The sequence below is a fragment of the Condylostylus longicornis genome, unplaced genomic scaffold (genome assembly GCF_029603195.1).
Source record: "Condylostylus longicornis isolate FDR11 unplaced genomic scaffold, ASM2960319v2 ptg000013l, whole genome shotgun sequence".
NCBI classification, from domain to species: Eukaryota; Metazoa; Arthropoda; class Insecta; order Diptera; family Dolichopodidae; genus Condylostylus; species Condylostylus longicornis.
The window spans coordinates 3,195,588-3,219,872 of NW_026577982.1; the positions used below are offsets into that span (position 1 = coordinate 3,195,588).

Here is a 24,285-nt window from a genome sequence, read left to right on the forward strand (position 1 = left end):
AGACAAGGTGTTTGTTTTTATTACAGTTTCAAATTTCGTTCATATATATGTATAACATATTTTCAAGGAATTTGTTTTTGGAGTTTCATTTCTTATATTCTTACTTTTACCAAAAAAAATGAATTGTCAAAACTGTATGAATTACCAAATTATAATTTTTTTTGCGGAAAATGAACTAAACAATGCAAAATGGACTAGAGATCAAGTTTACTCCAACCTATTAAAATTAGTTTGTCTACAAGATTTATGTGTACTCATTTCACAGCCAGCACCTTCAATTGTTAAATTTAAACGATTCAAATTTTTAACTATTCTTTGGGAAGGTGGTTTAGTTCTGTTAATTCCACAAGAAAACATGAGGGTTTGAGAGATTAGATGTAATTATGTGAAATTTTGATTGGGAATTCATTTGTAAACATGTTTAAATAAAATGCTTCCAAAATTAATGCGTTGCAACGCGGTATAAAACGTCGAAAACACTAAAAGTAATTTACTTTCTCTAACTCATTATTGAAATTGGAAATTGGAATCTGCTGCGGTTGCAACATTGAAATAAACATTTAAATGGCGCACATTAATATAAATTGTAATATTCATATGTAACACAATTTTTTTGACAGTAGCCTTCCGCATACCGCGTCTATTTAGCTTTTTAATTGCTTTTTCATTACTTACATGAATTTTTTAATAAAAACTTTGATAAAAGGCAGATTTACGTCAACAACAATATGATTTGACCTGACTTCAAAAACGCAGAAATGCGGTATTTATACCCAAATCAACTTGCTTTTTTTAATTTAGTTACCATTTACAATTACCGCAATTTTGAAGTTTGCAAATTAGGTTAAATAAATTGGATTTGTTTGTAAATTCTGTAAGCGTTAAGTTAGTTTTATTCAGTATTTTAATGAATGAAAAATGTAAAACACATTTCAAAGGCAAAAATGTTATAGAAGACTAATTTGCACACTGAAGTAAAAGTACTTTTATAACTCTTATAAAATGTTTATTTCAATTATTTATTTTCCTTTTTATACAATATACAAGTTTTTTATATAAAAATCTAAAATCTAGTGCATATACATACATACATATGTATACATATTTGTATCTAAGTAAGCAGGTTTACTGAGATTAGAACGTTTTTTTTGTACATATAACGTAAATTGAACCATATTATTTTATGGAAGCCTTTTTAACAATAATTATTTGTTCCGCTAAAATTTCAATATTGGAAGCTTGTATGTATGTAAGTATATAAATTCATTATAAAATCAATGAATGATTATATGTAAATAAGTTTATTTTAAATTGTTTTTAATTTGCTACCAACTAAGTTCTTCAGGCAATCCACCTGGATATTCACCAGTTAGACATGCAGTACAATAACCAGCCTGTTCGGGTATTGAATGATTTCGATTTAATTTAACAGCTTTAACTAAACCTTCTACACTTAAGTATGCCAAACTATCAGCTCCTACAAGTTCAGCGAGTTGCTTACTTTTCAATTTATTTGCAATAAGTTCCTCTCTTGTTGGAATATTGATGCCCATGTAACATGGATATTGCAATGGTGGACTTGCAATTCGGATATGCACTTCTTTTGCTCCAGCATCTCTTAATAACTTTATAATAGGACCAATAGTATTGCCTTTATGTAAAGTCAAATTTCAATTTAGCTACTTAAAAACTAATTTTCGATAAAAATATGTAACAATGCAATTTTTACCTCTTACAATAGAATCATCTATTAAAACCAATCTTTTGCCTTCAACGTTTTCTGATAAAGCACCAAATTTTTTTGCAACACCCAATTGTCTTAATCTTGTCGATGGTTGAATAAATGTTCGACCAACGTAACGATTTTTACATAAAACTTCAGCAAAATGTAAACCGGACTATAAAATTGTAAAAAGATACGAAAAACAATTTATATATTTTTGAGCCAACAATTTGTAAAACTTCAAAATAATATACATACATATATATACATATATGTAGATAGATATTAAATTTTTTTTCAATCAACAAACCTGTCTTGCGTAACCATGTGCAGCAGCTGTTCCAGATTCTGGGACTGAACTTACAATATCAGCATCCACGGGAGCCTCTATAGCTAATTGTTTTCCACATTGCAAACGTACTGAATAAACCATTTGACCTTCAAAGAGCGAATCGCTTCGGGCAAAATAAACATATTCAAATATACAAAATGCTTGTTTCTTATCTTCCGGGCGTTCAACAATATCAATAGTACGTATACCATGCCGCGTCATTTCAACTATTTCTCCTGGCTCAACTTCTCTTTCATATCGCGCCCCAATTGATAAGAAACCACAACTTTCACTAGATATTACCCAACCTTCCGCTGGAGCTTCGGATGGATTTGCTACAGAGTTATTTGTAAAAAACAAAAATTAAAATTTAAAAATCTATATATTTTTTTTTAATTTTTACCGTTTCCTAATGAGATAGGTACAATTTTCCCTATGCATAACGGTCTATTTCCATAAGGATCGCGCACTCCATAAATTTTATCTTTCAGCATTATTACTAACGAATATGAGAGTGGTGCAAGTTTCATAAAATTTCTAATTCTTGCTGGCCAGTCAGGTCCATTTTTCTATAAAGAAAAATATTTTACGTAAAAAATTGAATTTTCAAAATAAAAAAACTAATTTAACTGAATATTCTCATATTTACCTCACCATCAGGTGGATTTAAACACAATGATTGAGTAATTAATTCAGAATCGCTGTGTGTTGATAAACCAACTCCTCTTGCTAAAACATTTTTTCTTAAACTTTCACAATTAACTAATTCACCATTATGAGCTATTGCTAATGCACCATGTGCAGTATGTACTACAAATGGCTGACAATTTACAACCTCTGATGCAGCTGATGTTGAATATCTTGTATGTCCAATACCTAAATTACCTTTTAATTTTTTCATTGAATCATCGGTAAATATATTATTTATCATTCCCATTCCTTTTAAAACATTGAAATTTTTCGAACATTTTCCTTCACTTGTTACAATACCAGCTGATTCTTGTCCTCTATGTTGTAATGCAACTAATCCTAAACAAATAATTTGTGGTATATCTAATTGTGGTGGCCAATCACCACATGCTATAGCTCCAAAGACACCACATTCATGAGTTAAACCAGTAACTTCTTTTGATAGATCCAATGGAGTTTTTTTAAATTTATTTATATTATCATTTTTCGTTTGAAAACATTTTTCTGTGCATGAACATTTGTTTTCAGGACAACAATTATTTAAATTTCCTTCATTCATTGTTTAATTTTTGAATTCTATATGTGTAATGTAATTATAATATTATGTAGTTGCAGTTTATTTATTTATAAATACAAAAACTGTAATAGAACAAGATAATTGCATCAGTGTTACATTTTTCAATTTAAATGCATTCTATATTTAATTATAAACAAAAACAATAAATCTTATCAATTTGAAATTTCAATAATATTTTTTTTTAATCTGATTAAATTGAGAGTTCATAAACTAAGAATAAGTTATTATTATTTTTAAACTAAGACTACATATTTATGTGAATATGTAAATAAGGTATCATCTATATGTATATACATATGCATAAACATATATTACATACACATATTTTTCAGTTTAAAGTACTCAATGGAAATTTAGAAGTGAAAATTAAGTGGAAAATTTTAAATGATAGCATAATTAATGATACTCGTACGTCGGTATCGTAATTGCGTACATACGTTAGTTGAATATGGAGTATGATTTAAATAGAAAAAATAATAACGCATATACATACTCCTACATATCTATATGCGTTATTCTTTTGTCTTTGATATTTCGATTTTGGAAAAAAAATATAAATCTCTCAGAATTTTAATAATTTATTTTGTTGTTGAATAAAAAATTTTTAGTCATTGGAACCTACAACTGGCGTCTTTTAAACGCAGGAAATTTTTGCAGAATGCAATGACGGTCGTTGTATCCTCATTATTAATCGTTCTTACTTATAATAACGATTGCTTTTATCGTAAGGGATATCCTTTTTTAATTATACAAATATTCTCTTTGCTTTTGCATATTGTACGTAATATTATTTTTAATTTATTTGAAAGTAATACAGCATAATATCAAGTAATGTCAACGCAATTTTAATTATCATATTATGTAAGTTTAATCTATGGATATAGATCTTCGTCCAATAATCTTTGATATATTATCAAAATCAAAATATTTTTATTAAGGTCAATAACTAAAGTAGCTAAAGTTAATTGTTACGCATCTTCTTAATTATCATCAATAATAATTATTGCAAAAATAAAATTTCTATTTTCGGTCAAGTAAATCAATATTATATTGATTAAATGAGAAATTAATTAATTAATTAATAATTTATTTAAATTGTAAAATAAAAAATAATATTATTAATCTTGAATTCTTTTTATGTCATTAACTTTTGTTTTTGTTTTTCAATCAAAAATTTTTTTAAAATTATTTTCGCTGCATTATTTTTGTCATTTTTGCGATAAGTAATGAGATGCAATAAATAATAATATTGAAGGATTATCAAAGTTTGATGTGATTAAATGAATTGCAATAAAATAATTGATTATAAAATGATTGCTTTTTGTATTGGTGGTAATTATTTAAGAAAACGTAATTTTAAATATGCACACATTTAGTAAATTTTGAGCAGACATTAAATTCTGTGTATAACTGTAAAATGAATTTGAGGACGATTTTTGCTCTAATAATTTTTATTTTTTTTTTATGCAATTTTATAAAACTGAATGGAATTTGTTTATTATGAATGAATAGAAATGTTTACAAATAATAAACAAGAAAAAGAGAACCACAAAAAAAAAAAAAAATTAATTAATTCAAACTTTTGGAACAAGGTTGTTGTAATAGTAAACCATCCACACAAATATTATTTACACATTTTTAAAAAATTTTTTTAAAATTTTACGATAACTTATTATTTTGAAAAAGGTGTTCAGGTGTTCAGGTGTTTCTAATATCTTAATATATAAACTAAATAATTGTATATAAAAACATTGTAATATAATAGGCGTTTGTATAACAGATATAAAAATTCTTATATATATTATACATATAACATTTAAACATATGTACGAACGTTATATTTAATACGAATTAACATAAAGTAACTAATAAAAATTTTCATACTCTAATCTACACCAATATTTGTCCAATTAAAATGAAACTGTGATAAGTGAAAATTCGTTAATATTCACAATAGCGATTAAAAGTTTTTTTTTTTTTTCAAGTTATAAAAAAATCAATTATAGATGCATTTTAAATTATGCTATCCAAATTTATTTTTTTTTTATAATAAAATTTCTTAAATGAAATCTTCTAACGTACGAAAAATCTAATAAGGCAAATCCTAATTCTTATTCTTTTTATCTTTCTTATTCTACATTAAATCCTGTAGAAATTATCACATTTAATTAGAAAATTAAATTTTTTGAGTTATCCCAATTCACAATAATCAAACGTTATCGTATATGTATTATTTATCAAATTTTATAATGCAATGTTGAGTGGGAAGTTTTTAAAAACAAATAAGTAAACAAAAAAAAAAAAATTTTTTTTTGTGTTAGGTGAAAAGATGTCATGTTATTTTTTTTTAAATGAATTAAGCAAAATATGCAAATATTAAATCAATTTTCAAAATATGCAAATATTAAATCATATTCTTCATTGTAGGTTTATAAATAAATTGGATCAAAATAATTTTTAATTAATCGAAAATATGTGAATGAAATTGAATATTTTCTTCATTCAAAACTTGTTTAACAAGTATATAGGTTCAAATATTTTTTAATAACAGTTAAATATAGGTAAGTACTTATTTCATGTAATAAATAATTGTTATTTAATTACTTTATTTAAATTATTTAAATTATTAATCAATTAATTGCTAACAATTAATATATATAGTTGATAATTTAGAAAATTAATAAAATATTTTTATTTATTTATTATTCAAATTAAAAATATTTTATAGATGACAATTTCGCATAGAAAACTATTTCCTGTCATTTTATTCTATCAATATAGGTATCAACATAAACAATAAAAAAAATTTTATCATTTGCAACGTAAACATTTATAAGAAATTTTAGATGGTTATACCTATGAGCATTCCATTCATTTTTTTCATATTTATAAGAATTCTATTTAATAAGACATATAAATTTATGTTACTGGAAAAATTTTATTATCAATCATAATTTAAGGTAAAAAATTTTTTATAGATTGTAAACAATTTAAGATAAAATTCTAATTTATCAAAATATATACATAAATATGGTTATAATTTCAGGTAATTATATGAGCTAATTTTTTGAGTAATATCGAATATTTCAATTGAATTTGTTATACAATATTAAGAAAATAGTCTTAGACATTTTCACCTAAATAATAATTGTTGAACATTTTTTTTTTTAAAAACAAAAAAATTGTTTTTTTAATATAATTGTTGCAATCAATTTATTTTTGTTTTTTAATTTAAAAATGCATCAAATTTACTTAAAAGAGAAGAAATACTGTAGAGGTGTTGAGAGGTATTAATGTTGACGATTTAAATAAAAGAGATAAAAGAGATGTGATATAATATAAAGAGTGACTAGTTTGAAAAATATACAAACTTTTTTTCTTATATGAAAAACTCGTAACATAATGAATTTTCCCAATATACTTTTTTGTTTTCGTATTTTAAAGTATATTAAAATCAATGTTCAATTTAGCAGAATCAAAAACATCCCATACACAATCTCTTTCATTTATTGTCTTATTTGCTTAATGGCATACTATTTCACTTGTTACTCAATATTATATACTCGTACCTGTAAATTCACTTTAGCCTATATAAGTAATGTTATGTACCTTAAACTTCTATAATGTGAGAATAAAGATGTCTGTGGTATTACGGAATTCTTGGGAGTGAAGCCGCCTGTGTATATACACACCATTGGAATCGCAAATAACATACAAGTACAATTTGATTGAGAATATATATATATATATATATATATTTTTGTAACATCATTTTAAAATTCAAAACAAAGTTTGCACCATAATAAAAAAAAATTTTAATGACAGCTACTTTTGAATAAATTTAAATTACTTTTTAAATTTTCTTAATATTTTTGAAGTAATTTTTTTTATTAAATTAAATTTTTGTTTATTATTTATTTCGAAAATAATTAATTATACGAATAAAATTTAGAATTTTTTTTTGTGAAAAATGAAAACCAGTTAGAATTTTTACTATTTTTTTTTTTTTTTGTTAGCGTAAATCTATATTGATTGTCATGCCAAATGAAGTATCATCAACAACAACAATAATAAGGAAAAAAAAATTTTTTATTTGTAGATTCTTCAGTCTTAAATCGTAAAAAGTGCCTAATACAAAACAAAACAAAAAAAAAAAAAAGTAAAGAAGAAAAAAATTCAAACTTGTTTCTTGTCTGTCACTATCCAAAGAAAATTATTATTTATGTACATATAAATATATTGATTATTATGTATAAAAATATAAGAAAATAAAAAAAAAGACAAGATGAAATGCTTTTTCTTAAATTAATAATTTTATATATATATATATATATATATACATACTTACTTACAAGCACGTGGTAGCTAGTAAACTTTTAGTGAAATTCAATAAATTTTTTTACTTTCAATTCATAAAGTTTTTATATACAGTACAACATATAATTGAGTATTTTAATAAATATAAATATGTATGTATAACAATGTACATACAATTATTATTTACATAATAAAATTGAATATATAATCAAAAACAATAATTGTTGTGTGTGCAACAATTAAAAATTTTTTAACTAAATTATTGTCTTTTAGTCATAAAAACTATAATTAATAATATCCCGCCTTTTTATACACTAAACTGGTATACAATTAGATTTAAAAAAAAAAAAAATATAATTTAATTTTTTTCTTTATTCAAATTTAAATTTTAATTAATAAGTACAACCTATATATGTACAATTATTATATATGCACTTATTTAATATTATAAAATAAAAAAAAAATATTAATTTATTTATAATTTCGAATTTAATTCGAATTTTATTTTAAATATATTTTACTTTGATAAAATCTAAAACTAGACTGAATTTATTTTAGTTTCCCATAAACTAATTATATATGAAATGTGAATGTGAGATGAGATACGCTTTTTAAAAAAAAAAAAATCTCATTTTTAAGTCTCTCTATATTTAATATGTATTATGTTTGTGTGTGCACATTGTATGTGCACATTCTCTTTAAATCTGTTTAGAAAAAGAGTTTACCGAGGATTGTATTTGTATATTGTGCTAGAGAGAAAAAAAATATCTATAAAATAAGAAAAAAATAAATAGATTTTTTAAATGAATTTTAATTTGCTCTTTTTCTCTCACTTATTTTACTCTACTGTATTTCATTTCATTTTACTGCAATATAAATGTTAAGATGTATGTATAAATAATGCTATATAACTCCAATAAGATCATATTTTTCAATCGTTAAAATGATCCACAGTAATTCAAATAAGGTATCCTATTTCCCATAATAGGGAAATAAAATTTTATTTGAGAATTCAAAGGTAATATACAGAAATTTCTTCTGTTATTTACTTTTATCCGTCACAATATAATTGAATAAATTCTTGCAAAAATTCAATTTTACAGAATTTTCAAAAAATTTTGTACCTAAAATTATGCAATTTAAATTTTGAAATAAACTGTTATACTAAATTGTTTATAAACTGTTATACTACTGTTATATAATAATTATTATAATGAATATGTTTCAATTGATTTTAGATTTGCATTTAAGTAGACACACAGTATGACACATTTATATTATGTAAGTAGGCACTATTAAATTATTGAATTTTTTAACTTTCATTGAATTTATTTATTTCATTACTTTAAAATAACCAGAAAGTAATAATTAATGCATTTTTTTCACATAAAAAATTAGTTGGACAACGAAAGTATTTTTATAAGCACTAAATATAAATAACTTGGTTTTGAGACAAAAAAGAAAAGAAAATATTATGTCAAAATGCTATAAAAAATTGATAATAAAAAGTGGGGTTTTATGTTAATTGATTGAAGCTCTTCATTTACTTATACATGTTTGTGTTTTATATAAAATTATGTATTTATGTACATCTGTACTGAAGAAAATTTGTAGGTAATTTTAATTAACCACACTAACGTCTAATTACTACGTTAAATGCCTAACGTAAATGTATAAAATCTATAAATGTATAAAATTCATTATAAACTGTGAATTTTCTTTTTATTCTTTTATTATTTTCATCAATATTATCAAGAATAAGGAATAAAGTAGAAATAAGGGTTATTAATAATATGTAACATCAGAGCCGCACTTGAGGAAAATTTGATTTTTTGAGACTGAGTTTAGTATACTGTTTGTTAACGTGGAAACTTTAATTCCAAGAAAGAAGGTACTTTCTATGAAAAATTTTCATTTGAAATTATATGAACAACATTTTTAAGGTTTTAGGTTTATAATTTGAAATATCATTTTTAAAATTCGAATTAATTTAGGTGACGTGGATTAAGTTCTAATTTATAGCAATAGAGGACGGTTATTTAAATGTGAACGAATTTGTAATATCGTTTATGAAATTCGAATATTAAAAATAATATTCGACAGAGTTCAGTACTCAATATTCAGTTACTTAATGTTCATCAAATTTTTTATATTCACTAATCATTCAATTCAAGATCATAATTATTATTGTAAATTATTATTGTAATCTTTTATTCCATTTTAATCTATTAAGCTCAATTCGTTTAAAAATCCTGCCCTGTTCAATAATCATAACAAGTTTTACTGTAAACTCAATACATAAATAAAAATTTAAATTTCCCTAAATTTCTCAGTTTATTTAATTCCACAAATTGAGTAATTTATATTCTCTTATATATGTATATATGTAATTTGTTTACTATATAAAATGTATACAAATATATTTAAAATTTAGTACAACGTGTTTCTTTGAGCTGGTTACATATAATTCAAGATCAAGGAGGTGATCTCAAGAAATTCTACTCTTTATATAAAAATATTTGATTAACACATTAAAAACAACGTGTATTTTTATCTAATAATATCGTAATTGAAATTTTTATTATTCAAGTATATCTTTAAATTAAATTTGGAAAGAAGATCTTAAGAGAAATTGATTTTTTAAAATGGCTACCAAAGGTATATAATTATAAATATATTATGCGTATAGCTTTATAGCATTAATATTTTAAATAAAAACATAAAATAATAATTATTCAAAATAAGTATGTGATTATTAATATTAAATTGAAATATTTTTGATTTATTTGAAATTAAGTTGGAGATTATAAATTGGGAAAAATTATAATTGAAGGCAAAACAAAACAAGTTTTTGATTTACCAGATCATCCCGGCTTATGTTTATTATTAAGTAAAGATCGTATAACTGCTGGTGATGGTGTTAAAGCTCATGATTTAGCTGGAAAAGCGGAAATCTCTAATCAAACAAATGGAAAAGTATTTCAAGTTTTAAATTCTGTTGGTATGTTCATTTAAATATTTTATATTAAAATTTTTTGATACACTACACACATATTTTTTTTATTATTCTTTTTCTATATAGCATAAATTAAAATTTTAATCTATATATATTTATGTATAGAAATATTATAAATTTTTAACAGTATAATAGAAATTTTTATTATTATTATTTTTTTCTTGAAGGTATTCAAACGGCTTATGTTAAGGAAGCGAGTTCAAATGCCTTTATAGCAAAAAAATGCGATATGATACCAATTGAATGGGTCGCTAGACGTTTAGCAACTGGATCATTTTTAAAAAGAAATCCAGGTGTTCCAGAAGGATTTAGGTATAATTATAGTGTTTAATGAATTACTAATTAATCAGTGATTATAGCTATCGTTTAATAAGTTTCCTTAAGTATAATTAATTCGTGTAGTACCCTAGTATAATTAGGATCAGATACATACTAAAAGTAAATCTAGTATAAGTTTAGATTATATATTTTATTATTTATTTTGTCTTTTTTTTATAGAAAATCTTCAAATGGAAATTTTAAATGATAATGAAATTGATAAAGCTCGACATTTATGAAATTCGAATTGTATAAATGAAAAGGAATTATTGTTAATTTTTAAAAAAATATAAGATGAATCATTTTTTTTTTGTTTTTGAAAAGATGCTGATAATATATAGAAAATGTCAATGTCTTAAAGATAGATAATAAATACAAATTTTAATTAGGCCATAAATTACTTCACAACAGAGTTCTCTATAAACATATATATTGAGAAAACTTAAAAAAAAATTGATAAGGAACCTTATGAGTTTCTTTTAATTGTTGCTAATATAATAATTAAAAAAGAAATTGAAGAAATTATGGTTAAAATTAATTTTAAATATAATAATATTGCCGTATTATAGAACTACTCATTTACAATTTCATGATGTTAATATTTAAGAAATTTAATTATGTTTTTATTAATTTTAAAAAAATTGCTTAGAAATTATCTTGCTTTTCATTTATTTATTTATTAATTAATATTAAAATTCCTGTTGTTCTTTATGAAGCATTGAATTTAATTTTCATTGCTGTTTTAATAATCATAGCTTAAAAATAAGTATGTTGTATATTTTTCAAAATTTATTATTGGTTCTTCTATACCTTACCATGTTTTTAATTAACACTTATCTTTACCATTATAATTTGATAATAAATGAATAACAATTACATATAGATGCTAACGAATTTATTATTCGTAATTTTAAACGCAAGAAGTTCAAATATTTCAATATCATTGTGTGCCTACGGCAATTAATTTTTAAAAAATCTTCTAATGAAATGTTTTCTTTTATTTTTTTTTTTGTAAATAAATATTTTATTTGGTTCTAATCACTATATCGTAATTTAAAATGATTACAATTTTAAGGATAAGGCATTATGCAGTTGATTTTTAAATACATGTACCTAAATATAGCTCTAGCTGATCTTCGAAATAATAATTATTGCATCATTATAAGTGTATATTGTTCTATGCCTTTTTATTATTCTATATAAATAAATATTTCCAGTTATCAATTTTAGTAAATTAAATTAAAAATTCAGTATTAAATCAATGAAAATTTAATATATTTATGATTATTTAGCATAATGCATTAAAAATAATTAAAAGTTAAATATTTTATAAAAATAAAAAAAATTCATATTTATTATTTATGCATATAGAGATTTTTTTTTCAAAAATTAATAAATACCCTTTTTAACCCTTCGTAATCAACATTTTATTTTGTTATTCATTGTTATCACATATATAAAATGAAAAATTAATTGCATTATGTTAATTTGAGGAAAAAATAAAATAAAAACAAATAAATAAGATTATAAAAATTAAATAAACAAAAATATTTTTATTAATTTTGTAAAATACAAATAAATTTTTTGTTTTTTTTTTTTTTTAAATTGAATTTAATTTGATAATAATTGTTTATTGATTTTTGATTACATATGAAAATTTTATTATTTATTTTTAGATTTACACCACCAAAACAAGAAACATTTTTTAAAGATGACGCTAATCATGACCCCCAATGGTCTGATGAACAAATAATATCAGCTAAATTTAAATATAATGGATTATTAATTGGTAAGTGTTTGATTATTATTGGTATACGAATACGATTTTCTAATATAGCACAAGAGATTATTCAAATTTATGACCTAAATTTTAATATGTGTAATCAAAATTATAAATTAAAATTTTTGCAAAATAATTTTTTTTTTCCATTTTCATGTAAAGTCATTTAGTTTTTTTTGTTTTTTTTTTTGCCAACTTACAATAAAGTCAATTTTTAGTCGGAATCAGTGAGAAAAATTATCAAGAAATTATGAATTTTTTAGTAGCTTTGGTAACTGTACGTTCTAATATAAATGAAAGACATTTTGGTAATCGCGTCCATTATTTTCTAATCTTTTCTATACTAATTTATTTTACTAACTATTTTATATTATAACTTCTATAGGGCATGCTTAACATGTTATAGTATTGCTACACAATTTGGTTTATGATGTATTGAATATTGTGTATTCAAACACTACATATATCACAGCCAATTTTTAAAATTAGATCCTCTAAAAAATTTACCAAATCCTCTAAAATTTTCCTGTAGATTTTAATAATTTAAATATTAATTAATAAGACTATCGAACCATAGCCTACCGAAATATTTGGACGCTTTTTTTTCCTATTTTTATTTATTTTAAAATATGCACTATGAAATTTTCTATATCCAATAAAGTTCAAATTGTAATTTTAACTATTAAATGTATGTTCCTCATAAATTTGTAATAACTCTATTAAAATCATCTTACTTCTATGATTCTATATTTTAGGAACTCGGAAATTTTTGTAGAAAAATATTAGTTTTAAATTTAAATAATATTTTTTTAACATTTAGTAACACTTATTCAATATTTTAGGTCAACATGAGGTCGACTTGATGAAAAAAACAGCTCTTGTAGTTTTTGAAGTTTTAGAGAAAATGTGGGATACCCGGAATTGTGCTTTGATTGATATGAAAATTGAATTTGGTGTTGACACTAACGGTAATAAAATATTTTTAAATTATTAATAATATTATTAAATTTATATTCTATAAAGGCAACATATTACTTGCTGATATCATTGATTCTGATTCATGGCGCCTTTGGCCATCCGGTGATAAACGACTTATGGTTGATAAACAAGTTTATCGTAATTTATCATCAGTTACAGCATCTGATTTGGATACAGTTAAAAGAAATTTTATATGGGTATCAGAACAATTAAATGAAATAATACCGAAAGGTGATGATCATTTAGTTGTCGTTATAATGGGAAGTGGATCTGATAAAGAACATTGTCAAGAGATTGTTAAACATTGTCAAAAATTGGGTTTAAAAGCACATATGAGAGTTTCATCGGCTCATAAAGCAACTGAAGAAACATTAAAAATTATGCATGAATATGAAGGGACTGTAAGTCAATTGATTTTTATTGCTGTAGCTGGTCGTTCGAATGGTTTAGGACCAGTTTTATCCGGAAATACAACATATCCGGTGATTAATTGTCCACCAGTTAAAAATGATAATGTTGAACAGGATTTATGGTCTAGCATTAATGTACCATCTGGTTTAGGATGTGTAACAGTTAGATATCCAGAAGCAGCAGCTTTACATGCAGCACAAATTATTGGAATGAGAAATTATTTAGTTTGGGGTAAATTACGTGTTAAACATTTAAACAATTTTGTTACATTATTGACACAAGACAAAGGTGTTATTGCTTTAAATAATTCAAAAGCATAATGAAAATAACAGAAATCAAAATATTTCAATGCATTTCAATAATTTTTACCTAAATATTTTATAAGTTAATTTTTTATGTTTTTTTTCAATTTTTAATAAATCATCACAGTTGTTGTTGAATTTTTTACTATTCTATATCAATAAATTAAATTTTAACTATTTTTAATTTATTTATTTCAGTTGTATTTTATTAGATTTCTCAGTTCTCAGTCTCATTCCTTCATCTTCATATCTAACAGTTCTTACGTATATATATCTACATTTGTATTTATGTACATACTTAGAGTTAGAAGTGCACAAATTGTTATTACCATTGGAAATTACTTCAAAAACTACGACACAAAATAAATTTTCTTCATTATATTAATTTTTCTTAACTTATTTTTATTTTTAAGTATGCTCATTCTTCAACGATTCTGTTCACTTTGAAGAACTGAATTTCTATTGTGAATAAGTATTAAAAAAATAAGCAAAATTAAAAATTGAGTTGAAATAAATTATTTCCCTTTCAAAAGGTACATAATTATTATTATTCGCAAAAATAGAGAAACTAATTCAAGTGAAAACGTTTGCAACTACATATTACTGTATAAAGAAGGAGTCTACATAAATGAACAACAGATGTCGCTTAATAAGTATATAATATTCAAGAAAAAATAGACAACTAAAATAAGGGGTACCAACAAGCATAATTTTTGAAATTTTCAAATGTCAAAATATATTAATATAAAAAAATTCATTTGTATGTTTGTTTGTAATTCAATTTAAAATTTTGCTACAAATCTATTAAAAACAACAAAAATTTCGCGGTGAATTCTTTCAAAATTGTTCAGCTTTTAATTTATGAAAAAAATAAATGAATTAAGGAAATTTTCTCCTTAGAGATGGATAATCACACAGGAATGGATGATTTGGTAGAAAGCTGTGATGAAATGAATGCTTTAAAAAGAAGGTAAGTTTTTTTGTTGAGATAGAAATTATTTTGTTTAGCACATAAGATTTATGATCATCCATATAATGTACTGTAGTCAGAAGCAAGAATTAGTTCAGATGTAGGTAGATAAACCAGAATATATACCCATATACATCTATACATATGTTTGTATATATACACGTAACTTTATATATGTATTTGATTTGATTGTGAATTTTGAGAGAAGCGGTGGTTAAACGATAGTTGCTAATTATTTTTAAATGAAAATATCTAAGTGCAAATGTGGGATCCAGTAGTGAAAATGACTATTAGATTTATTGTTAATGGAAAACGATTTTCTGATGGTGTCTATTTTTGATGGTATGGTGATTAAACTATTTGAATCTATCCCCCTATCTACATAATATTATGTATGTACCTACATATATGGCATAATTTCTATATTTATTTTCAATAAATTTAATTAAAATATTTAAATTTGAATTTTTTTTAGGCCAGAAAGAAAACCAGATTATTTACATTTTGCAAAACATCGTAAGGTAACAAATGGCCTTCAACAAATTATTAAGACACCAGTAAAAGGTAAGAATTTTTTTGTGTCTTACTACTTTTACTTACCTGTTTTCTTATATTATCTACTTACCTTATAAAAGCTTGATTGTTTTTAAAAATGTAAATTTAAAAAACCAGATTTCTTCTTTAACCTTATTTATTTATTTTTACAATGGAAATGGGATTTCCAAAAGAAGTGCTTTTTTTTTAAATTTATAATCTAAAGTTACGATAATGTTAAATTGAATGAGTCGGTATCGGCATTGTTTTTTAAAGTGAGAAATATTTGAAGAACCGGGAAGATTTTTAACTGAATCCTGGCATATATAATTAGGCCTTTTCATTACGATATGTAGTTTATTCATAAAAATAACAGCTTTAATTTTATAGAATGTTTAAAAATATATTGCATATTTATATGTTCTTGCAGTATTACGTTTTGCAGTCATTGTTTTGCAGTATGTTTAATGAAATCTCTATTAATATTAATTTTAGTTTTTCAATTTATGTAAGTTTAATTTTGTATTTCTTTTGCTTCTCTTTATTTTTTGAAATTAAAGCAATTACCAATTTATATCGTAAATGTTATTTGTGAAACTTTTTATAAACATTAAAAATATTTTCCTTCTCATTTGTTTCTTATTATTGTCTATTATGAAAGGTGGGAAATTTGTAAACATTAGAAAATTTATTTGAAATTTCTGTAAAATATAAAAATGAAATTATTTGAAAATGAAACAGAAATTGTTGGAATTTAATGAAATTTATGAAGTCATGTCATATTAAAAACAACAAAAACAAAATAGAAGAAAATATTATTTGTATTGTGGCAATGTACCTAAATTGTATTTTAGACAGGTGAGACAAAAATTATTTTATTTTTTTTTTGCTTTCTTTAATTTTGATTTTTAAAATGTTTAGTATTTAAATAGGCTTTTTTGGGGAATGTTATCTTTATTAATTAAATCGCATAATTTAATTAAAATGCCGGGTTTACCAATTTCGACAATAAAATCAACAGGTATTTATTTTGTTTTGTAATTTTTAACTTAATTGAAAATATTGTTTTGTTTTTGTTGGTTTGTATTGTTTTCAAAAATATTTTATTAATCATATGTTTTTTTATAAATATCTATACATATATACATATGTATAAATATTTATAAAATAGAATACTTAGTGGTTATTTAGAATGCAAAATTGCATATATGTAGATTGCATGTATGTATGTTTATGCAATTGCAATTGAATATTAAAACATTGATTTAAAAAAGGGACACAATATGCTCTCGAACTAGATTTTAATTATAAAAAAGACAAAATATTTGGTATTTTTTTGGATATTATTGCGATTTCAATTTCGTATTGAAAATTGTGCCTCAAAATTATTTACATAATGTACTTGGAATAGGAACTTATCCACTTATAAAAAAAACAATAAGAACTTTTATATTTTTAATTAGTTTTGAAGTTTTTTTTTTCCAATTAACAAAATGTGATTGAATTATAAATTAAAAGTAACCCTTATCTTTAAGAATGTTGTGATTATTTTAACAATAAATTTATTTAAACAATTATTTTAATTATTTGGACAATAAATTGATTTCTTCACAAAGAGATTTAAAATAAACAATTATGATTATTTTCAAGATTGCATTAGATTCTGTTTTAGTGTTCTTGTTCAAGTTTTACAAAATATATTTGAAATTAAAACGTTCCTTTAAATGACTGAGGGTAAACTAATTTAATTTTTGTCTTAAATTTAATTTATTAAACTAACACAAATATTTACGACTGGATGATTTATTTTAAAAGTGACCTAAGAATAACAATGTCAATAATTGAAATTTGCAGGAATATAGTTGGAATTCATACTTGTCTAATAGGAAATATAAATATTCTATAAAGAAAATATCCAGTTAATCTAATTTTTGGTTTGTTACCTACTTCAATTGAAATTTTTAACTAACTAATCAATAAAAATGTATTTGATTTCACCTATATAACCAATCGTATTAATAGAAAACCATTATTCTTATACTCATTGAAACACTGAGTTTCATTTACCTTCACAAGTTTTTTTTTTATTATTATTATTACATATGTGCATATTGTAATAGACATATACGAGTATTAAAATAGTTATTTTTAGTATCGATAAATGGTGCAGTAGATAATTAATATTTTTGACCTACTTTCTTATGCATATAACAATATTAAATATATGTATAATAATATAACATTACAAAATCAATGTACAATTTTTTATAGTTTTGAATTAAATTATTACTAACTTGATAGTGATAATAAACGGTTTAATTTTTTTATTTAAAAATTAAGTTTATTTTGAATGCATAGGTACTCGTACCATTCATTTCTAGTGTTGTTAGCTGTTGTATATTTAAATTTCTTTCAATTTGTAAATTAGCTTTTTATGGTTTTATTTGTGATATTGTAAATGTGTACAGTTTGCATCATGTTTCTGTAATCTCTAATTTTTAATAAAATGAATTTGTTAATTTATCACATTATTCAAATTTGTCTTGTGTAGAATAGACAAAAATTTTAATTACTTTATTCTTTATGATTTGTGGATGCAATATAAATTTTTCTCGAAGAGACTAATCCAAACTGTAATACCATAATATGTAAATAAACTATTGAAATGGGTTATAATACAGAATTGATTTACAATTCAACAAATGTTGTACTAAAACTAAAATCTTTAAGATAATAATGTGATCAAAAATTTTGTTTGGGATTTGATATTGGAAGTATTTCTAGACTATTTTGTAAGTAATGAATTATAAAACTGTGTTGTAATTTAATATTGAATTGTAAGAGTTGATATCATTTAATATCCAAGAGAATATTTTCTGAAAAATATATTATTATATAAAATAAAAATTTGGTTGATCCAAGAAAAATTCATAATTATGGCGAATAAAAAAAATCATAAATATTAACTTTTTTAATATATGTATATATACTTATATATATATATGTGTAAATAGATATATAGTTAGTGGAGAAATATTATTATTAATTGATTTGTTTATTTTAATTTTATATTTTTTAAAAAGCAAAAAAAAATGCATTTTATTGCTTATGAAACATTATAATGATGTGATACAGAAAAAATTTCTTGCTTCTTTTATTCAAAACTTGGTTTTTGTCACGTATTTAATTTGCTAAGAAATTATTAGCTATTTTGCAAAAAATTAAGATGTACATATATGCACTTACATACGAGTATGTCCTTCTATTCACTTATTTGTATTTAAAAATATACATACATAATATACTCGTATGTAACGTAATTAATATTATTTTGGAATATATTATGTATTTTGTTTTTTTTGACCATATAAATATCGGTCGTTTGCTGGAACACTGAAATAACGAATTCGAAAGTTTTGTAATTAATATATTTTTTTCATTACAGCATATAGAATTTTCAAATTAGAGAAGTTGTGTTTTTGTACAAAAAAGAAATGTTTTAAGCGCTTGCCCCTGCATAAATAACTAAGAAATCGTATTGTACTATTGTAGCAAATGAGCGATATTTAAAAAAAAATTATATAAATTATGTGCGTAGAAATTAAAACTATATAACAGGTTTTGTACAAAAAAAACAAAAATATTTTTTTCTTTTATTTCCAAATATGTTTCAAAATTTTAAATAACATGTACATAATATGGGGATTACCTTGTGAAACTTGTATTCATTTTTTATACTAAAACATGTTAAACCAGGTGCTGCTAATACATAATATATTATTAGTTATTAATTTTGTAGATATTGGTTTAATTGAAATTGATAATAGAAGTGAAAATTTGCTATTTTGTTCGACATATTGAATGAACATCTTAATTTCTCCTCGGCCCTTTTCCTGTAAAATGTTTAAGTTTTGGAATTCTGAGAAAAATGTGAAGAGAATTCTGGTTTCTAAATTTATAGACTGGGAAATTAAATGAAAATGTTTAAGTTTAACAGCGTAATTCGGCGATAAATTCAAAAATTCGGAAATAAATTTAAAAGCGTGATTCGGCGGTGTAGGGTTACATTCGGCATCATAAGATGATTATGATTGTAGGGTTAAATTTTCAGGATTATTTTTTCGTTTTAAAACAAGGAAATATTCATTATGAAATATTCATAATTGATACAATTATGCAAATGTGTGTACATTTTCGTATTTTGAATTTTATTCTTCAAAATGAGAATTTTTACCGTTGTTTGCTTGAATAAAGAATGTTATAGGACAGTAATGTGACACTGTTTTATTTACAGTCTTAGAAATTTTAGATTGACAAACATTGTTAATCCTATTTTATTAGACCTTATTTAAAGAAGTAGCGCCCTAATTGAAATCATTGTCAAAAAATGTAAAATATTTGGTAAATTTAATATGAAGAATTTAAGAAATTTTAAAAACATCAAACTGAGATCTAATATTTTTTATGTACACCCACTTTATTTTGTTATCAAGTTTTAAAAAATGAAAAATATTTTCAAAAAATACACATAACGCATTTTATCAAAATTATATACATACTCGTATATATATATATTTTAATACGTATTTATTTTTGAAATTTCTAATTTAAGCTGACTTTAAGATAACCTTAACTGTGGCTAATAAGCTGATAATAATAAAAAAAAAAAACAAAAAATATATGTAAACTGAACAGTATAAAAATAAAATAAACTTACTGCTATCTTTATCTTAATATTATTAAGCAGGTGAAACTCAAAATAAAAAAAATGAAAAATAAAATGAAAAATATTTGACAAAAAATTTAAATTAAATCTAGCAAAACATTGAAAAATGTGTTCGTACTACGTCGCACCACTAAAAGATATTGTTATAAAAGTATTATACTAATTATTATTATCAATATTATGGTAATATTTTTGTATCATAATATTGATATTTTACATTAGCTTAATTAAATTACATATGTACTTATATGAAAGTTTGTATTTATTTTCTGTACGTGAGGAAGAAATATTTGCTCTTTGTTCTGTCAAAAATTAGTATGATGTAGTAGAAGATCGTGTACATGCTCGTAGTTGCAGCAGCATAAAATATAAAAAATGTGGGCGACTAGAAAAGCAAATGAATGGAACAATACATAAATTAAACTGTTCTAGCTAGACGATAGTGATTCTCAACCAGTATACCGCGGGATTTTTGTGTTATACTATTAAAATTTTTAAAGTAATACCATTTTCACGGTGGTGATTGAAATTTATAATGCTTTATTCATTAGGAACAATGAATTAAAATTATTATTACAGTTTTTTTTTTTATATTTCATTAATCACATTAATCTGTGATCTTGGATTAACCAGTAAACTCATGAAAGAAGAGTGAGACTATTGCTATTATTGTGAATAAATTAAATTTTCCACAAATCTCAAGTAGAAATATCTAATTAAAAATTTTCTTTTTATTAAAAAATCTCGACTTGTAGTATTTTTTTTACCATAAGATATATTTAAGCGAATTCTTATAATGTAATTGTTATAAACGTTTGGAACATTTACACTTGTACATAAAATTTTGTGTAAACTTTTATATTATTTTGATTTTTTTTTGAATAATTTAACTATTAAGAGGTTAAAAGAAACACGCTTTATATTTGCTGCTTTATTATTTTATTTTTCAAATATTCAAATATGGGTTTGTTTATGGACAGAATAATAATAAAAAATTAACTCGAATATTTTATGAAAACTATGTATAAACAAGTAAAAATAAAAAAAAAAAAATATTTTTGTATTAAATGATATGCAAAGCCAGTTTGGTTATCTTTCACCTTAATAAGTATAGCTGCCTGTATAACATATATGTATGTATGTTTATGGTTAGGTGATTGAACAGCATTTTAATCAACAAAATTTTTGTACGATTTCTTAGTTATATAGAAAAAAAAAGGTGGACAAGAAGACAAAATATACGAAAGAGGTTATTGAAATTCTAAAATTACTACATTACTCAATATGCGTTTCTGGTGTGTATTTGCAAACGTGCTTTGTTTTAGTTTGTAGAATATGGAATAATTCTAAATTAATATGAGTAATTAATTAATCCGATTCAATAATAATTTCAAATGTTATTAAGTAATTTTAAGAGTGTCATCAATTGCATTTGATTTTTTTTTTCAAAACTTTTTACCCATACTGCGTTTTTAATGTATGTAATTAATTAATTTCTTTTGGTTAGTCAAGGTATTTGTCCTGAATTTTTATTTTATTAAATGCATATTCAAATTCCATAACACATACTTATGATAAATGAGGTGTTTATATTTAGCGAGGGGTGCTAACAATGACTTATGCATTTTTACATATTCTTTGTAAAAAATAGATTGTAATTTTGCTTATATGTAGAAATTATTTTTAAGGTTTTTATTTGAATTGAATAATGTACGTGAACAAATTAAAATTTTAATTCTTATTAATTGCGGCGAATGCTTAGTTCTTGAATTTGGAAGACCGTTTCATAATTTACGTAAAAATTTTCAATTAAATGAAAAACAACCTGATGATCATAATTTCAATTCGAATAATCAATAGTGTACAAGATATTTAAAGTAATATTATATATTGTAATTGTAAAATAAAAACATGTAAATACCTGGATTCTTTCGTTAATATTTATGAATAATTATGCGTGAAAAATAAAATTATTAAGTGTCCTTGAAGAGATTTTGTATTATTGCCACCTATAAGTTTTGCGACCTACAGTTTCTAGTAATGGGGCACGTAAATTTATGTAATTTTGTTTTTTCCGGGAAATAATTTTTTAAAAATTTAACATTTTCCAATTTCATCATAAATTCCAATAATATTGTAAATTTAACTCACATATCAAATATTATTTAAAACAATTTCAGTTTCAAGACTCCTAATAATACGGAGAAAATAGAATCAGCGAAAATTTTTATTGTTTTGAATAGAAAAGAGGAATGAAATTTTATCTTAATTTTTCCCTATATAACATTATGTTATGGTTTTTAATAATTTTGCAATTTGCAGTTAGAAATATGTCTTCAGACAGGACGATTCATACAGCATTAATTGAAGAAACTCATAATGTACCAATGAGTGTTATTATAAGACCAATACCTCCAGTCCTAGATGATAAAAAAGTACAATCGCTAATGGATACTATAAGAGTAAATAAATTTTTATATTTTTTAATTTTAATATGATTAAATAAAGTAAAATGATTTTTTTTTTGTTTTTGAAGGAAAATCCAGGAGAAGTTCCTCCAATTGATATATTATGGATAAAAGGTACTGAAGGAGGAAATTATTATTATAGTTTTGGTGGTTGCCATCGTTTTGAAGCGTATAAAAATTTAGGAATGCCAACGATACCAGCTAAAATAGTAGAATCGACTCTTGTTGATTTGCAACATTATTTGGGGTCAAGTACACCTAAAGAATTAAAGTGATCTTCAGAATGGACTCATATTTTTTTTAAATTTGTTTTTTTTTACAAAATAAAAAGATACTATACATGTATATATATATATATTATTTGATATTTAATAACAAAATTTTGTTGAAATTATTTGTTTTTATTATATAAAATTTGAAATAAAGTTATTATTGCTAAAATTTTTAATAAAAAAAGTTATTTTTATAATAATGATATTATTTAGTTTACCATTATGTAAAAAGTTTTTAGGTTTATTATATATAACCCGATTTTCCTGCAGAGTTTCCATTCAGAATCAGATCTTTTCTTTAGATATGGTTCAAAAAATGTAAAATCGACCCTTAGAGAAAGTTTTTTTTTGAGAATCGATTGGTTATTACTTTGTGCATGAAATGTGGTGTATAAAAATTCAAAAAAACCCGCTGATAATTTTCTTAAAAATAGTTGAAAACTTAAAACGACCCGTAGTAAAGGCCCAATTCTAGAGACCAGTTGTATCCTAAAAGTTGTTGAAAACGCTCTTTCTTAAAATAAAATCAGATATAAATTTTTGTGAAAATCGTTTAAGTCGAACATAAATGCACGAGTGGCAGGGAAAAGTGAACAGCAGACAGGTATATCCCCAAAAGTTTGCTTTTTATGCTTTCCTAGCGTTTATGTCACTTTCTTAGCGTGCAGAAATGCATTTTCGCCGAAATCTCGACTTTTTGTACTCAAAGGCGAAGACGAAGAAGAAGAATGTTGTATGTTTTGCGTAAAATCAAATTTCGATTGTGTGGAAACATGTTATCAGAAACAAAATAACCGTTCTTTATATCCGTTTTGCAGATATTTCCCAAAAATCAGACATTGTTTTAAAAGTACTTTGATTGTTTTGATTAA

At 23.1% G+C, this 24,285-nt stretch overlaps 3 protein-coding genes across 7 annotated transcripts; 2 read left to right on the top strand and 1 right to left on the bottom strand.

Annotated features, from left to right (window-relative positions):
• Positions 1-984: 984 nt before the first annotated feature.
• Positions 985-7,949, bottom strand: LOC129605264 (amidophosphoribosyltransferase-like). The gene is made up of 6 exons (XM_055514907.1): positions 7,670-7,949; positions 2,704-3,383; positions 2,458-2,623; positions 2,034-2,389; positions 1,730-1,898; positions 985-1,651 (listed from the first exon to the last, which is right to left on the bottom strand). Exons 2-6 carry the CDS (start codon positions 3,301-3,303, stop codon positions 1,326-1,328), a joined length of 1,617 nt encoding a protein of 538 aa, XP_055370882.1. The 5' UTR covers positions 3,304-3,383; positions 7,670-7,949; the 3' UTR covers positions 985-1,325.
• A 2,143-nt stretch (positions 7,950-10,092) lies between these two features.
• LOC129605353 (bifunctional phosphoribosylaminoimidazole carboxylase/phosphoribosylaminoimidazole succinocarboxamide synthetase) lies at positions 10,093-14,627 on the top strand. The gene is made up of 6 exons (XM_055515052.1): positions 10,093-10,296; positions 10,436-10,639; positions 10,822-10,966; positions 12,649-12,761; positions 13,595-13,720; positions 13,776-14,627. Exons 1-6 carry the CDS (start codon positions 10,284-10,286, stop codon positions 14,459-14,461), a joined length of 1,287 nt encoding a protein of 428 aa, XP_055371027.1. The 5' UTR covers positions 10,093-10,283; the 3' UTR covers positions 14,462-14,627.
• A 637-nt stretch (positions 14,628-15,264) lies between these two features.
• On the top strand, positions 15,265-23,597 carry LOC129605431 (putative sulfiredoxin). Of its 5 annotated transcripts, none has more exons than XM_055515199.1 (4): positions 15,265-15,413; positions 15,889-15,977; positions 22,996-23,135; positions 23,210-23,597. In XM_055515199.1, exons 1-4 carry the CDS (start codon positions 15,346-15,348, stop codon positions 23,414-23,416), a joined length of 504 nt encoding a protein of 167 aa, XP_055371174.1. In that variant the 5' UTR covers positions 15,265-15,345; the 3' UTR covers positions 23,417-23,597. The 5 variants fall into 5 exon arrangements, with proteins under 5 accessions (XP_055371174.1, XP_055371176.1, XP_055371179.1 ...); XM_055515201.1 differs by lacking the exon at positions 15,265-15,413 and adding an exon at positions 15,775-15,805; XM_055515202.1 differs by lacking the exons at positions 15,265-15,413; positions 15,889-15,977 and adding exons at positions 16,748-16,805; positions 16,869-16,968.
• The last annotated feature ends 688 nt before the right edge of the window (positions 23,598-24,285 follow it).

Coding starts and splice junctions, on each gene's coding strand:
- LOC129605353 (XM_055515052.1), top strand. Junction 12,762..13,594: donor ATATAATGGATTATTAATTG/GTAAGTGTTTGA, acceptor TCAATATTTTAG/GTCAACATGAGGTCGACTTG. Junction 13,721..13,775: donor ATTTGGTGTTGACACTAACG/GTAATAAAATAT, acceptor TATTCTATAAAG/GCAACATATTACTTGCTGAT.
- LOC129605264 (XM_055514907.1), bottom strand. CDS start 3,303: ATGAATGAAGGAAATTTAAATAATTGTTGTCCTGAAAACAAATGTTCA. Junction 2,390..2,457: donor ACCTATCTCATTAGGAAACG/GTAAAAATTAAA, acceptor ATAACTCTGTAG/CAAATCCATCCGAAGCTCCA. Junction 1,652..1,729: donor AGATGATTCTATTGTAAGAG/GTAAAAATTGCA, acceptor CTTTACATAAAG/GCAATACTATTGGTCCTATT.
- LOC129605431 (XM_055515199.1), top strand. CDS start 15,346: ATGGATAATCACACAGGAATGGATGATTTGGTAGAAAGCTGTGATGAA. Junction 15,414..15,888: donor ATGAATGCTTTAAAAAGAAG/GTAAGTTTTTTT, acceptor AATTTTTTTTAG/GCCAGAAAGAAAACCAGATT. Junction 23,136..23,209: donor CGCTAATGGATACTATAAGA/GTAAATAAATTT, acceptor TTGTTTTTGAAG/GAAAATCCAGGAGAAGTTCC.